At 34.9% G+C, this 13693-nt stretch overlaps 3 protein-coding genes across 4 annotated transcripts; 1 reads left to right on the top strand and 2 right to left on the bottom strand.

Moving 5' to 3' along the window:
• LOC107468182 (seipin-2) lies at positions 1–2918 on the top strand (the record flags this gene model as incomplete). The annotated part of the gene is given in 2 exon segments (XM_016087436.3): positions 1–1148; positions 2119–2918. Coding segments are annotated over 2 exon segments (1646 nt in total), but the record flags the coding sequence as incomplete, so codon positions are not given.
• Positions 2919–3377: 459 nt separating this feature from the next.
• On the bottom strand, positions 3378–4909 carry LOC107468096 (aquaporin NIP1-2). 2 transcript variants are annotated; one of them, XM_016087332.3, is made up of 4 exons: positions 4732–4909; positions 4244–4666; positions 3900–3961; positions 3378–3744 (listed from the first exon to the last, which is right to left on the bottom strand). In XM_016087332.3, the coding sequence occupies exons 1-4, from the start codon at positions 4831–4833 to the stop codon at positions 3540–3542; spliced, it is 792 nt and encodes a 263-aa protein (XP_015942818.1). In that variant the 5' UTR covers positions 4834–4909; the 3' UTR covers positions 3378–3539. The 2 variants fall into 2 exon arrangements, with proteins under 2 accessions (XP_015942818.1, XP_020988375.1); XM_021132716.2 differs by lacking the exon at positions 4732–4909 and having other exon boundaries at positions 4244–4672.
• Positions 4910–11228: 6319 nt separating this feature from the next.
• On the bottom strand, positions 11229–12637 carry LOC107468166 (pyridoxal 5'-phosphate synthase subunit PDX1.3). The gene has a single exon (XM_016087415.3). It carries the CDS (start codon positions 12479–12481, stop codon positions 11552–11554), a length of 930 nt encoding a protein of 309 aa, XP_015942901.1. The 5' UTR covers positions 12482–12637; the 3' UTR covers positions 11229–11551.
• Between the last annotated feature and the right edge of the window lie 1056 nt (positions 12638–13693).

Below are 13693 nucleotides of genomic sequence, written 5' to 3'. Positions count from 1 at the left end.
CGCCAGCTTCATCAATCCACAAAAACGACGCCGTCCGCCTCAATCACTGCTCCTCCTCCTCTTCCAACGCCGTCTTCCACAACGCCGAGGAACCTTCTACCTCGAATTCTACGGTTTCGGATCCTCAACCCCTTTCATCACAACCTCCAATTTCGCATCCCCAACGACCTTCTCCGGCCGCCAGAATCCGCCGCCGGAAAATTAATCGTGATTCCCAGGGCAAGGAACCGGAAATTTCACCTCCCGATTCTTTCCTCACTTCCGAGAGCAGCGATTTCACCAATGGCGCTAAAAGCAGCTCCCGAAATCACAGAGGCCCTCGAACATCAACAAAGGAAGAGGAAAGTCCTGCCGAGAAATGCGATTCGAACGAAGCAAAACGTCAACGCGCTCGCGCAGTTCAAGTTTCAAGTTCCGTGAAAGAAGATAACAATGTGAACAACGAGGAGTCGACGGTTACCACAGCTTCGAAAGACGACTCGCCGGGGGATTCAGCCGAGTCACCGATTCAACACGGCAACTCGTCCTCGAGTTTCCTCGAACTAGTTGCAGGGCTTGTAATTAAGGCGATCGCATTCGAAATCAAGCTAGTCACGATGTTTGTGACGTATCCGCTATTGTTCGCGTTTCAATGTTGCATGTTTTGCGTGGACCCATTGGGGACGACGAAAAAGGGCAAGGCTTTCGTGACAGGAGTTTTGGCGAGAGTGCGTGGCGCTGTTTATGGTCGTGTGGGGCATTACTTCAAGGGTTGGTTCAACGAGAACGATTCAGTTTGGAGCTTGGCGCTTCGTTGCGGGTGGGGTTTGTTGTGGTCGATCTACGTTTGTTTCGTCTTGTTTGGGCTCTTGGTTAATTCTTTTGTGGTGAGTGGGCTTTTGATGAAGTGCTTTGTGGAGAAGCCGATTCGGACGAGGGAAGTTTTGAACTTTGATTTCACTAAGCATAGCCCTGTGGCTTATGTGCCCATAATTTCGTGTGATGCTGTTTTTGGTGGAAAATATTCTGAGAATTTGAACAACGACGTTGGTGGTACCAATACCAAGTGGAGGGGTCAACGTTTTATACCTTATAAGCACAAAGTGCAAGTCACTCTCTTGTTGACAGTTCCTGAGTCAGGATACAACAGAGATCTTGGGGTCTTTCAGGTACATATAAATCTATCTGATTCCTTTTCTGCAAGTTTTGTTTTGCTTTGTGATTTCGGTGATTGTGATTTAGTTCTAAGCAAGTTTTGTATGTTCTGTTACACTCTGAGCTTAGGAATCATAGGGGAAGTAATTGTGATTTAGCAGGGTATTCTTTTTTTTCTTTTGTTTTTTTCATTTTTCTTACTCTGATTACAGTTTCTTCAATTAATAACTACAGAATTTGATTTTCTTCTTTGTTTACATTATTAAAGTTGTGGATCTTGTCATAGGTTTCACTTTTATAGTTGAGAGGATACACTGTAAGAATGAGGTATTATATGTTACTATGGAAGAATAAGGACCTTTGGTGTGGGGTAATACTATTTGCAGTCATGAGTTTTCACCTTTGAACATTGTTTTGTGTGGAAACTCTGAAGTTTCATTAAACCTTTCCCTTTCCAACTCCCATTAGTTTCTTATTTGTATTACTTTAGTATTGTTGGCGTGTGGTTGGAAGAAATTTTGGTAAATGATTTATCAAAAAACGGAGAAGAATTTTTTGTTGTAAACGTGATCATAGACTTTTAAGAATGTGTCTCATTTGAAAGGAGTTCAAAGGCCTCTTTTCTTGCAGTGTCTCAGTCACATCTATTGAAATTTTAGACGAGATCAGTGGAGTCTGATTGTTGATGCCCTTTTCTAAATGTAGTGTTGAGTTCTTCGAGCAATCTTTTTCATTATTTCAAGCCAGTGTAGACTTAACGTGAAATTTGTGTAAAGACATCAAAAATATTTTCGAAGGCCTTTGCTTAATAGCTCATACTTTTAGGCGAAATGATTCTTTGACGTGTTATTTACCTATGACAAGTGGATTAATTGTATATTTCTTGAAGCATCTTTGTTAAAACTGTTAGAACTAACTATGATAACTACAGTGCGTAGTTTTCCTATTGCCTTCTTTTGAGTTTCTTCTATGACTCATTTCTAGGCCAGAGTTGATTTCCTATCGGCTGATGGTAGAACCATGGCAAGCTCAAGTAAACCTTGCATGTTAAGATTCAGCAGTGAGCCTATACGATTGATCATGACTTTCCTCAAGATTGCTCCTCTTGTAACTGGTTATATGGCCGAAACCCAGACTCTGAACGTCCATATGAGAGGTTTCATTGAAGGGGATGAACCTACTTCGTGCCTGAAGGTGACACTTGAGCAGCGAGCTGAATATCAACCTGGCGCTGGCATTCCTCAGATATACGATGCATCTGTGGTTATTGAGTCCCAACTTCCATTCTTTAAGAGGATTATTTGGGTTTGGAAGATGAGCATATTCATATGGATCACGATGATGGTATTCATAATTCAGTTACTTTTTGTTCTATTGTGTTGTAGACCTGTAATTATTCCTAGAACAAGGCAAAGAGTTAGCAGACCTGCAACCCAAAATAATCATCAGGTACAAAATTTAGCAAGGCATCCTAAATTCTAACTTTTTCCTTTCTTTTTTTTTTATTTTAATGTTCATTTTTCTGTTAAATTCCTTTACAGTCACAATGTAGTCTTTTAATTACATGCGATGTATAATGTAATTTTGTGTAGCCTGTTAATTTGTTAATGAGGTATATGGTTAATCGTTCCTGTATCTGTTCATTTGATATATACATATATTTTTTGGGTATTATCTGTTCATTTAATGTAATTGTATACTTTTATCAATAAACAGCTTCCTTTCGGAATGTTGTATGACTTGTATACTATTATGACAAACTTGTATGCAATGTGCTCAAGGAATTTTGACACTTCTGATTACCTATTTACCTACCTCGTGGATGAAGGTGGTTTTTGTTTTTGTTTTTTTTTTTTTTACAAACCCATAGAAAATATGAAACAGGGTTTGCTACGAGTTTTGTTAAGGGATTAAGGCCCAAACAAATTATTGAACTTCTATAGCTGAAGTGTTTGGTCATCTTTTTTTTTTTCTGGTCAGAAAGTGTTTGGTCATCTTCCAAGCTCATCATGTGACCACATGGTTGGGCTCATTTCCCTTTCTTATTCAATACTGTACTTTTAATTAATTTAATTCGATTGGACTAGTCATTAAAGTGCCTAACTATTAACTAACGATAAGTTAACAAAGAATTAATTACATATTCCGGTCGTGGACAAAATATTTAAAAAGGAAGAAAGAAAAAACGGAAAGATTATTTTAACATAAAATACAATTCTGTTGGACTTAATAACATACTCGTTAATACACAGCAAAGTACAAACTTTATATTTTAGAAGAAAGTTGGGAGTGAAGTGTGTATATAAGTACAACGAAAGGCCACGTGAGAAAACTGAACTGTGTTAAGAAAAACCATACAACGTGTGATGTTGAAGACTAGGAACATGTTTGCTTATATCTGATCTCTATTTACTCCCCTTGAAGAAAGAGGCACTCTTGATGATCTCACGAACCGGCTTCTTTGTGTACCTAACGAAATTGTAGGTCCATGCACCAGCCACAGCTCCAACAATGGGTGACACCAAATACACCCATATTCCTCTGTATTCACTGTGCACAATAGCTGGTCCCAATGATCTTGCAGGGTTCATTGATGCTCCCGTTAATGGCCTATTCAAAAATAGTTGAAGTCAATTTTATACTTTAAGTGCAGTCGATTTCACGTGAAGTTGAGTTTTCACCTATCTTTTGTTTCTAGATGAAACATGTCTTATTTCAAATTTATATTATATAATTTTTCTTAGGCTTAATGTTTAAGTTAATACCCTGCAACGAGCACATTTAGTAGAATAGTAGATCCAACTGCAAGTCCAGCCAATTCACCAATCTGCAAAATTTAAAGCTCAAATGAAATTATTGTGATACTAGTGTTTAATCCTCATAACTCACTCCTTTAGATAGAGAATTTGGCAGGGTAAGTTACCACCTCTATTAATTATGGTGGAAACTCCGTTGCAGTCGACTTCACGTGAAGTTGATATCTGAAAGTCGTTAGATGATTTGACTGATTTTTTACTAAATTTTTATCTAACGGCTCTCAGATATCAACTTCACCTGAGTTTTCACCATTAATTATACTAACTAGAACCAAACCGAAAGAAAATGTTACCGCTCGGTTATCAGTGGCCACCCCAGAAATGACGAACATGAGAAAGAAAGTGATTATGAATTCAATAACGAGAGCTTGAACGTGAGTCACAGATGGAACGGTTCCGGGAAACTGGTTATCCTTGCCCGTAAATAAGAGTCTGAGAGCACCACTTGCAAGTGTGGATCCAAGGACTTGAGAGAAGATATAAGCAGGAACCTGGTTCCAAGGGAACCTGTTTATGGAAGCAAGAGCAATGGTAACTGCAGGGTTGAAATGAGCACCAGATATGTGTCCAAGAGAGTATATTAACACCATCACAAGCAGCCCCCAAACTGTTGCGATTCCTGCAAGTGTCACCACCTTGTCGTTGTTGAGGTTCATAACCAATGAACCACACCCTGCAAATATCAAGAAGAACGTTCCCACTGCCTCTGCTACCATCTGCATCATATTCATATCCATTCAGAGACAAAAGAGGCAAATAAATAAACAACACACATACATACCTTTTGCAGAAGAGGCACAGTGACCTTGGTGTCTGACTCATCTTCATCATTGGTAACACTCATTACAACATCTCTGTTATTATTGTTATTATTATCTGACATGACTGAGAATGAAAGCTAAGAGAGAAGAACTAACAAGCTAAGCTAAGGGCAGAAACAAGCAACACTATCTGTCAATGGAAGCTGTGTGTGCCAATGCAATTTATAGCAACACAAAAGTGCTAGAGAGAACAATGGACAGAGTCACTGTACTGATAGAAAATAATGAGATTATTATTATTATTATTATTATTGTTATTATTAGGCTTTTCCATTTCTTCAAAGGATATATGATGGAAACAAGATTCGACTCTAATGATTCAATCAACTTTAAAACTATTTCTTTCTATTTAAATTGAAATATTTGTTATTTTACTTATTTGCGTGTGTCCATAAAAATTTATTGTAATATAGCTGATGATAGATAAAAAATATTCTTGATTTGCATATACAACAACAACAACATCAATAACGAAGCCTTGTCCGGTTGATTACATGGATCAAATGATGTTATTGAGTTCTATTATGTTCTCTTATTATGTATCATGTCTACAAAAAAGAGCATTTATATGTAGATCTCGTTTGACTACCTCATGGATGGTCTTCTTAGGGAGTGCATCCTCTCCAGTGGAAAAAAAACTGGATGGTATCCAGTGGAAGATCTCACCCTTCATTGCATTCTCTCTCATTTATTTCTGGTCCCACTTATAGAATTAAAGGTGGGAGATTACACTTTATTCCCTCCAGTGACAAAAAAATGGAAAGGATCCATTTCCATCTTCTTAGGTCTTCCTCTGCCTTTCATCCTTTGTCTATCTTCCATCTTATCCACCCTCCTGATTGAATATTCTGTTAGTTTTCTTTTCACATGTCCAAACCACCTAAGACGCGATTCTACCATCTTTTCTATAATAGGTGCTACTCCAACTTTCTCTCTTATATTTTCGTTCCTTATTCTATTTAATCACGTATGACCACTCATTCATCTCAATATCTTCATCTCTACCACACTTAACTTATATTCATGCTCTTCTTTGACTGCTCAACACTCTGTACCATAAAACATAACTTTGTCGTGGTATCTCCACCACCTCCATGAATTTTCCTGTTAGAGTGCATATGTTTTATATTCTAAATCTTAACCTTTTGTACCATAAAACATAACTTTGTCGTGGTATCCACCACCTCCATGAATTTTCATGTTAGAGTGCATATATTTTATATCCTAAATCTTAACCTTCTGTCGTTCCGACTTTTATCTTTACCTTTTTTTGTGAATTAGCTTGTTTATCGTCGTTCGTTCACGAAAACACAAGAACCCTTACTCATTTAATACTACTCCCAGACACCGATGCAGCGGCTCTTGCTCATTTGATATTGTACTCGAGCCATACAAAGCGTTGCTTTCAGGCAACGACCTAGTTTTAGCGCAATAACGTTTTTGATCCATGTCATAAAAATTTGACTAAATTTTTATGTTGACTGTCGAAAGCCTAACACAACCTTATTTCTTTATCCGAATTTAAAACTGATTATGTACTGCAAGTGTAGTATAGACGGAATTAATTTTGATTTACATATATCACAGGATATTTAATTTGTAATATTTATATAATATTTAAGTAATTTTATTATTTTTTACCATTCTCCTAGTATTAATATAATTTTAAAAATAATATAAATGTAATTTTTTTATTGGAACAATTTTGTAATTGAAAAAAAAAATCGAAGTTCTAATTCAGTATATAAAAAATATAATTTTTTATTTTAATATTCTTAAAAAATGTCATTAAAATACTTGTTAGCAAAGATTCATACTGATCTACTGAGCAATAGTCGGATTAACAATTACAGAAATGTATGTCTAAATTATAACGAATAATAGATAAATGAGTTGATTACAAAACATGTTAATTCCTAAAATAATCTTTCTATAAAATGAACAGAAATTTACAAAGCAAGAGGTAGAAAATTTTTATTCTTTTTCACATATAAACCGATTCATATTTTTTATTGATTTAAGGGTGAGAATGCTTTTTATAGTTACACTTTATATGTTTAAGACCGAAAAAACTTTCAGTCACACTTGAACGAGGTAGATTTTAAGGGGAGCTACTCAAATAAAATTGTTAAAAATATTTTTTAAGTGTAATTTATTTATTTGGTCACGTTTTAAATAAAAATAATACTTTTATTAATATATCAAAATCTAATTTTTTAATTCCTTATCTAATGATAAAAAAAGAATTTTTACATAAAAACAATTATAAAATTTTTATTAAAATATCTACTTATTTTAAATATATATATATGTTCAGAGACACTAGAATACATACCATATTGAAAAAGAGTATATAAAATATAATTTTAATACAATGATATTCTAAATAATTTTACATAATCATTCCATCAAAAATATAAATTCATAATGGAAGATTAAATTTATGTAATTGGAGTAATAATAAACATTTTTATGTAACATTAAGATATATCAATGGAGCGGAATCTTTATTTGTAAGTTGTAACAGCTTGAGTTATGGATTTTGGGGATCTAGTTAGTTTGCATTTAATTGTTGACGTCTTCTGTAGCTACCGAATTCAGAAAAAAAAAATTAGAGATGATCTAAATTTATTATTTTTAATTATTAATAATTAAAAATGTAAAATAAAATATATTATTAAATTATTAAATTAAAAAAATAAATTAAAAAAAGTTAAATTAATAATTAAATAATAACTAAAAACAATAAATTCTAATAGTGAGCTAACATTTTTCATTATAAAAATCTAAGTTCTGAATTGTGATCAAGCTGTCCGACTAATTAAGATGCTTAAGCAAGAATTTGAAGAGCATTTTCTTAAACTTTTTTCTTTGGGAGATAAGAGAATTGATTCCCACTTACCAGTTGTCCATCTACATATTAGGACTGAAATTCCTCTCAAAAGGAATAACAGTTGTTTGTCTTTCCTCTACAACTGTTATACATGTATCAATTTTGGACAAATCATATCTCACTACTTATTTTTTTTTGTATAAACAAATATTAAAATTAATAGAATATTTCTTTAAAAAAATATGTGATCAAAGATTTAATTAGATTTTACAGGTACTTCAATTTTGGCTCTTGTCGAGAGCGAAACCCTGTTCCTATAAAAATTTTACGGGTTATATTACTATTTCTATCACGAATATTTGTGGGTAGGAATCTTTTTTTTATATTCCTAATCGAAATTGAGGTGAATACTGAATAGAGTTAGAGATGTGAATTAACATATGAGAACATTATTAGTATTTAGTACATGCAGAAGCATAAATAATCAGGATTGTAATACAGAGTTATGATCATGTACCTGAAACTAAATATATGTAATATGTTCCTCCCGAAATTGATAGTATAATCATTTGCGAACTTATATTATACTAGGGTTCAACTGAAGTACTGAACTAATACATAACGGGATCATATATGATGACACTTTATTCATTAAATTTTGCATTTTTAATTTTAAAAAGATATTATTACTCTTATTTGATCTGTATTTCTTAAAGTAACGTGCTTTTTAATTTAGCCCGCTTACTGCATCATATAGCCAAATCTGATACTAATGTTCGAGCTAGTTTATTGGATAGGATCCAAAATATCAATTCGGAACAATATAATATAACTAAGATTAATGATTACGTACAACCTACATTTTATTATAGTCAAAGAAAAATTTTATTAGAAAAATCCATATAATATATATATAATTAAAAAAAAAGAAAAGAACTCATAATGCCCTCTTTGAGTCTATATACAGCTTATAATAATAAGATAATTATATACAGCATGGAAACCACCAAATAAATAAGAAAGATTGCAACGAAACGAAGAAAGGATATTAAGCTTTAGTGTACGTTATTAAATTTAACTTTTTTATCAATACGACTAGGTATTCTTTAAATTTATCTTTTAAATAACTTTTAATTACACTAATTTAAAAAATTTAAAATAAATACATTTAAATAGATTTAATATTTTTAAATTTAAAATATAAATTAAAAAAACAGTTTAAGTAAAAGTAAAATCGAACAATTTAATATTAAACCTTCTAAATTTTAACACATTCCAAAAGGCTGCATTTACATATTGAGAAAACTCTGATACATGCATGGCTCCAAATCCAACGACCGCATGAAAGTTGGTTCCACAAACGACTGCTGATTTGCTAGTGCATTTGTCACATCCGCCATATCTGCCACCATAGCATTGTCAGTTTGATCTTTGTATATACCTGGATCAACGACCTCATAGTTACTTTGAAACTCTTTCTCACTATCACTTGTAATCTTCCAATTCAATATCTCAGTCCGATACAAATTGAAATCAGGTCGTCCGACCGCTTTTATGGTGATTCGATTTTTTTTTAACAATAAAATCGGACAGTCCGATTAGTGAACGGCCCGCCCAAAAAAAGAAAACCCAGAAATCGCTAGATCCAATTTGAGTGCCTTGCCAAATTTTTGTCTTGCAGCTAAAAAATTGGTGGGTCCGATTTCATTGGACCAAAAAAATTCACCATCCATGCATGAAATTAGTGGGTCCAATTTCTTTACACTCAACCATCCATCAACCACAAATTAGACGGTCTAATTTATGTCTTCTCTCAGCTGCAAAAAATTAGACCGTCTGATTTTTTTCCATCACCTAAATACCATTACAATAGTATAAAACTCCCATAAATTTCATAACCCAGCGTTTCACCAAACTTGGTCTCATATGCAACAAAATTAGCCTTCGCATGAGTCATTGTGATGTATTGCTTAGGACTTAAAAAATGGTATCAAAGGAGAAGTACAAGAATATACCAAAAAAAAAAAGGAGAAGTACAAGAAGTGCTATCATTTTGGGACAAATGGATTCATCGGTACTAATTAAATAGGCCCAACCCAACCTAGTTCTACTTTGGAATAGGTCCAATCTTTCCTACCTTCTGTCGAATTCTGAGACTGTATAATATATACAATGCATTAATAAGAGTCCAAACCACTCTGGGCTTCTAGTAAGAAGCTAAACCACTAGCTTAACTGGTTCAGATAAATAATAAATTATGTAGGAAAAAAATAAATTATGCAGATCGACCAAAAATAAAAATAATGAATTATGCAGGATTTTCAATTATTTGTATGCGACATAAAAATTTATGAGACTTGGGATGTCATAGAAAAATAATAATTTATCAGGATCTAATATATTTAGTATCATAAAATTTACTAAATAAAATACATTCAAAGTAATTCGATTCTCAGAAATTTCTGCATCGTTCCCAGGAAATACCCTTGTCCTGTTTTTCAATTCCACCTAAATGATGTTATAACAATTATGAATTTATCCGGGTTTCTATCTTCATGCTGCTAAGTTTGCTACCAATTGTATTTGTAGGTCTAGTTGCCGATGTTGTCCACAGCTAATTATGTGACTCATAACCTTTGTCTTTGTAGGATACAAGCAAAAACTCTACACACACATTTATTTTATAGTATACTCAGAAAAATCCCCTTAGCACACATAAATTTATTTTATAGTATACTCAGAAATACAGAATCTCGGCACACTATAGTTATAACTAATGGCTAAGATTGAAACGTGTTATGACCCAAAATGTTTTTATAATAATATTTTTATGATTTAATAATTAAAAAAAACATCGAATGCAATTAAACTATTAAAGTAACAGATATAAAGAGACCAAATAAAAAAGTAACATAAAAGTAAACAAATGCAAGGGAGAGTAAGAAGCCAAAACTCCAAAAGCTTCTGTAATGAACAGGTAGAGTAGAAAACTTTAGCAAATATTTTACCATAACTCCCAAATTCGGTTAAATGACAGCAAAATTTGGTAGATGAATTCAACATTACCAAAAAGAATACAAGTTAGGAAGATGAGAAGCTATAATTACTTAACATTACATCAACATGATTCTAACAAAGCTACCATGAAGTATGAACAGAGAATCTGGTATTTTGTTTCAATTAGCTATAATCATAAAATACAAATACTAAATGTTTTGGGGTAAAACACCCTATTTGGTTGTTAAAACATGAATTTAGTCAGATTGTACAACATAGTAAAGTGTCATTAAGGAGCATAGCTTTCAGCATCCAACATTCTCCACAGCCGCCACACAGAAAACTTCACTTCCCTATCACAATTCCAGAGATACCAACCATCCTACACACTTACAACCTAGTTTAACCATTCTAAATTAAAATAAACCAATAATTTTACACATTATAACCCAGCCAAGCCCTAGCTGAACCAATTCAACTATGAACTCATTTTGTATATGGTTCAAAGTTCAAACATTCTCTCATAGTCTCATCAACCACACAAATTAACCAATGAAGCAGTTCTATATCAGCTCAGTTCAGTTCATAAAGAATAATTTATAAACAGAGCAAGGCTAACACCAAAGATAACATTCAAAATAAGAATGCTTATAATTTATGCAGCAACGTAAATAGACATACTTGATCAAACACCTTACCATCCAACGTTCAGACCAACCAAGTATCCCCTCTTACAACTCCCAAATTGCATTCTTTTTCCCCCCCTAAAATTGTCTCAAACATCAAATCCCCAATAACAAACACAATAATAACCTTATTATCATGACAATTAAGAATAACAACAGCTACCAACACTAGGAAAAAGATTAATTAAGAAAAAGTAAAACACTTTTTTTTTTTGTTCTTCTTCTTCTTCAAAAGATCCAATTGCAGCAAACCCTAACTTACTTTCATTCCGACCTGTTGGCGAACCTCTCGACCTTGTCGTCGTTCAAGTTGATGCCCACCATGGCCTCCCCAAGCCCGCAGCTGACCTCCGCCAGCACCTCCGGGTCACTGTAATGCGTCACGGCCTGGACAATAGCCCGCGCCCTCTTGGCCGGGTCACCACTCTTGAAAACCCCGGAGCCGACGAAAACCCCGTCGCATCCCAGCTGCATCATGAGCGCGGCGTCAGCCGGCGTGGCCACACCTCCGGCGGCGAAGTGCACAACGGGAAGCCTGCCAAGCTGCTTGGTCTGCATCACCAAATCGTAGGGCGCAGCAATCTTCTTGGAGAAAGTGAAGACCTCATCATCATCCATGTTCCTCAGAACCCTAATGTCGCCCATGACGGACCTCACGTGGCGTACGGCCTCGACGATGTTGCCTGTTCCAGCCTCTCCCTTGGTCCTGATCATGGCGGCGCCTTCCCTGATGCGGCGGAGGGCCTCGCCAAGGTTGCGGCAGCCGCAGACAAAGGGGATGCGGAAGTTGTGCTTGTTGATGTGGTTGTCCTCGTCGGCGAGAGTGAGAACCTCACTCTCGTCGACGTAGTCGATGCCTATGGCCTCAAGGATCTGGGCCTCGACAAAGTGGCCGATGCGGGCCTTGGCCATGACGGGTATGGTGACGGCCTGCTTGATCTCCTTGATTAGCTGAGGGTCACTCATGCGGGCCACGCCGCCCTGAGCCCGGATGTCAGCGGGCACACGCTCAAGGGCCATGACAGCGCAGGCGCCAGCCTCCTCGGCAACGCGGGCCTGGTCGGCGTTAACGACGTCCATGATGACGCCGCCACGTAGCATCTGGGCCAGGCCGACCTTGACGGAGAAGGGGGACTTCTTGGTCTCCGTTATTGCGCCGTTACCGTAAACGGTTACTACACCAGAACCTTCCATTGGTTGCGCAGAAATAACAAACGGCTAGAGACTGTGTGTGTTTCTTTTAATTTATCTTGTTGGTGTGTGTGTGTTGTGTGTTTCTGAAAGGGTAACGAATGAAGGGTTGGGGTTGGGGCCTTGGGGGGTTTAAGTAGTGTTTCAACAATCACGTATCTCGATGCCTCATTTGCCTTCAACCCTGCCTAATCAAACATGGCCACGCATTCCTCTCCTTCTATATATGTGATCATCATAATTATCACCTTTTTTTTTTACTATATACTTTTATATTCATTTATAATTCTATAAAATATTAGGATATTATCAGTGTTTGAACTCAATTTGCTGACGCTTTTAAAATAAACAAATTGATAAAATAATAAATTTTTAATTCAGATAATAAAATTTATATATGATAAAAATTATAAATTTAATAATAATGATTTTTTTTAAAAGATCTAAATTCAAATTTATTAGGCCAAGCAAGCAAAAAATCACGATAAGCAATGGTACACACATTTGGAGGGGTACCTTCAATCTAAAGTACTTTACACTGCAATAAGTTCGTGTCGTATCTCTTTATTCTTCTATCATTATTCCTGCTTTCCCAACCTTGTCATGTAAGAAAATCTAGGATTTTTATTATTTAAGAAATTCATTCATGTCATTTATTTTTCTTGAAAAACATTGGGTTTCTCTATTTTTTGTTTAGTCTCTACAACTAAACGCAGTTGCTTAACAAGTAGTAAATTGCTGCTCTCAAGATTTTTGACATATTCATGGATTGCAATATTAGATCCAATACTACTACATATTTTGAAGAAACTCGAGTTCTTCTACTCAAACGAACCAAGACCTTAATATTAAGAATTATAATTTTTATGTTGAATAGGAAGACACAAATCATGGGCGGCAACCATATGTAAAGGGGAAACCACGACAGTTTTTTCTAATTAAGGCATTGTGGCATTTCCTGGGCCAACAGAAATGCTTTATATATAATATATAATATATAATAATAAATAAATAAATTTGAGCACTGTGATATTTCCTACTGCCATTTGTGGCGACTTGGTTTAGGTTAACTAATCAAATACATTAGCAAATGAAAAAGAGATGAGGACAGCAAAGCTAATATATAATCTTGTTATGTGGGTATAAAAAAGTAGTCACTCATATAAACTAAAAAATAAATAAACAATTTTCTAACTAAAGGCTCCTAAGGAGTAA

Source organism: Arachis duranensis, chromosome 10 (genome assembly GCF_000817695.3).
Source record: "Arachis duranensis cultivar V14167 chromosome 10, aradu.V14167.gnm2.J7QH, whole genome shotgun sequence".
In the NCBI taxonomy this organism is placed as follows: domain Eukaryota; kingdom Viridiplantae; phylum Streptophyta; class Magnoliopsida; order Fabales; family Fabaceae; genus Arachis; species Arachis duranensis.
The sequence above is the reverse complement of the archived record's forward strand: the minus strand, read 5'-3'. Positions and strand labels throughout refer to the sequence as shown.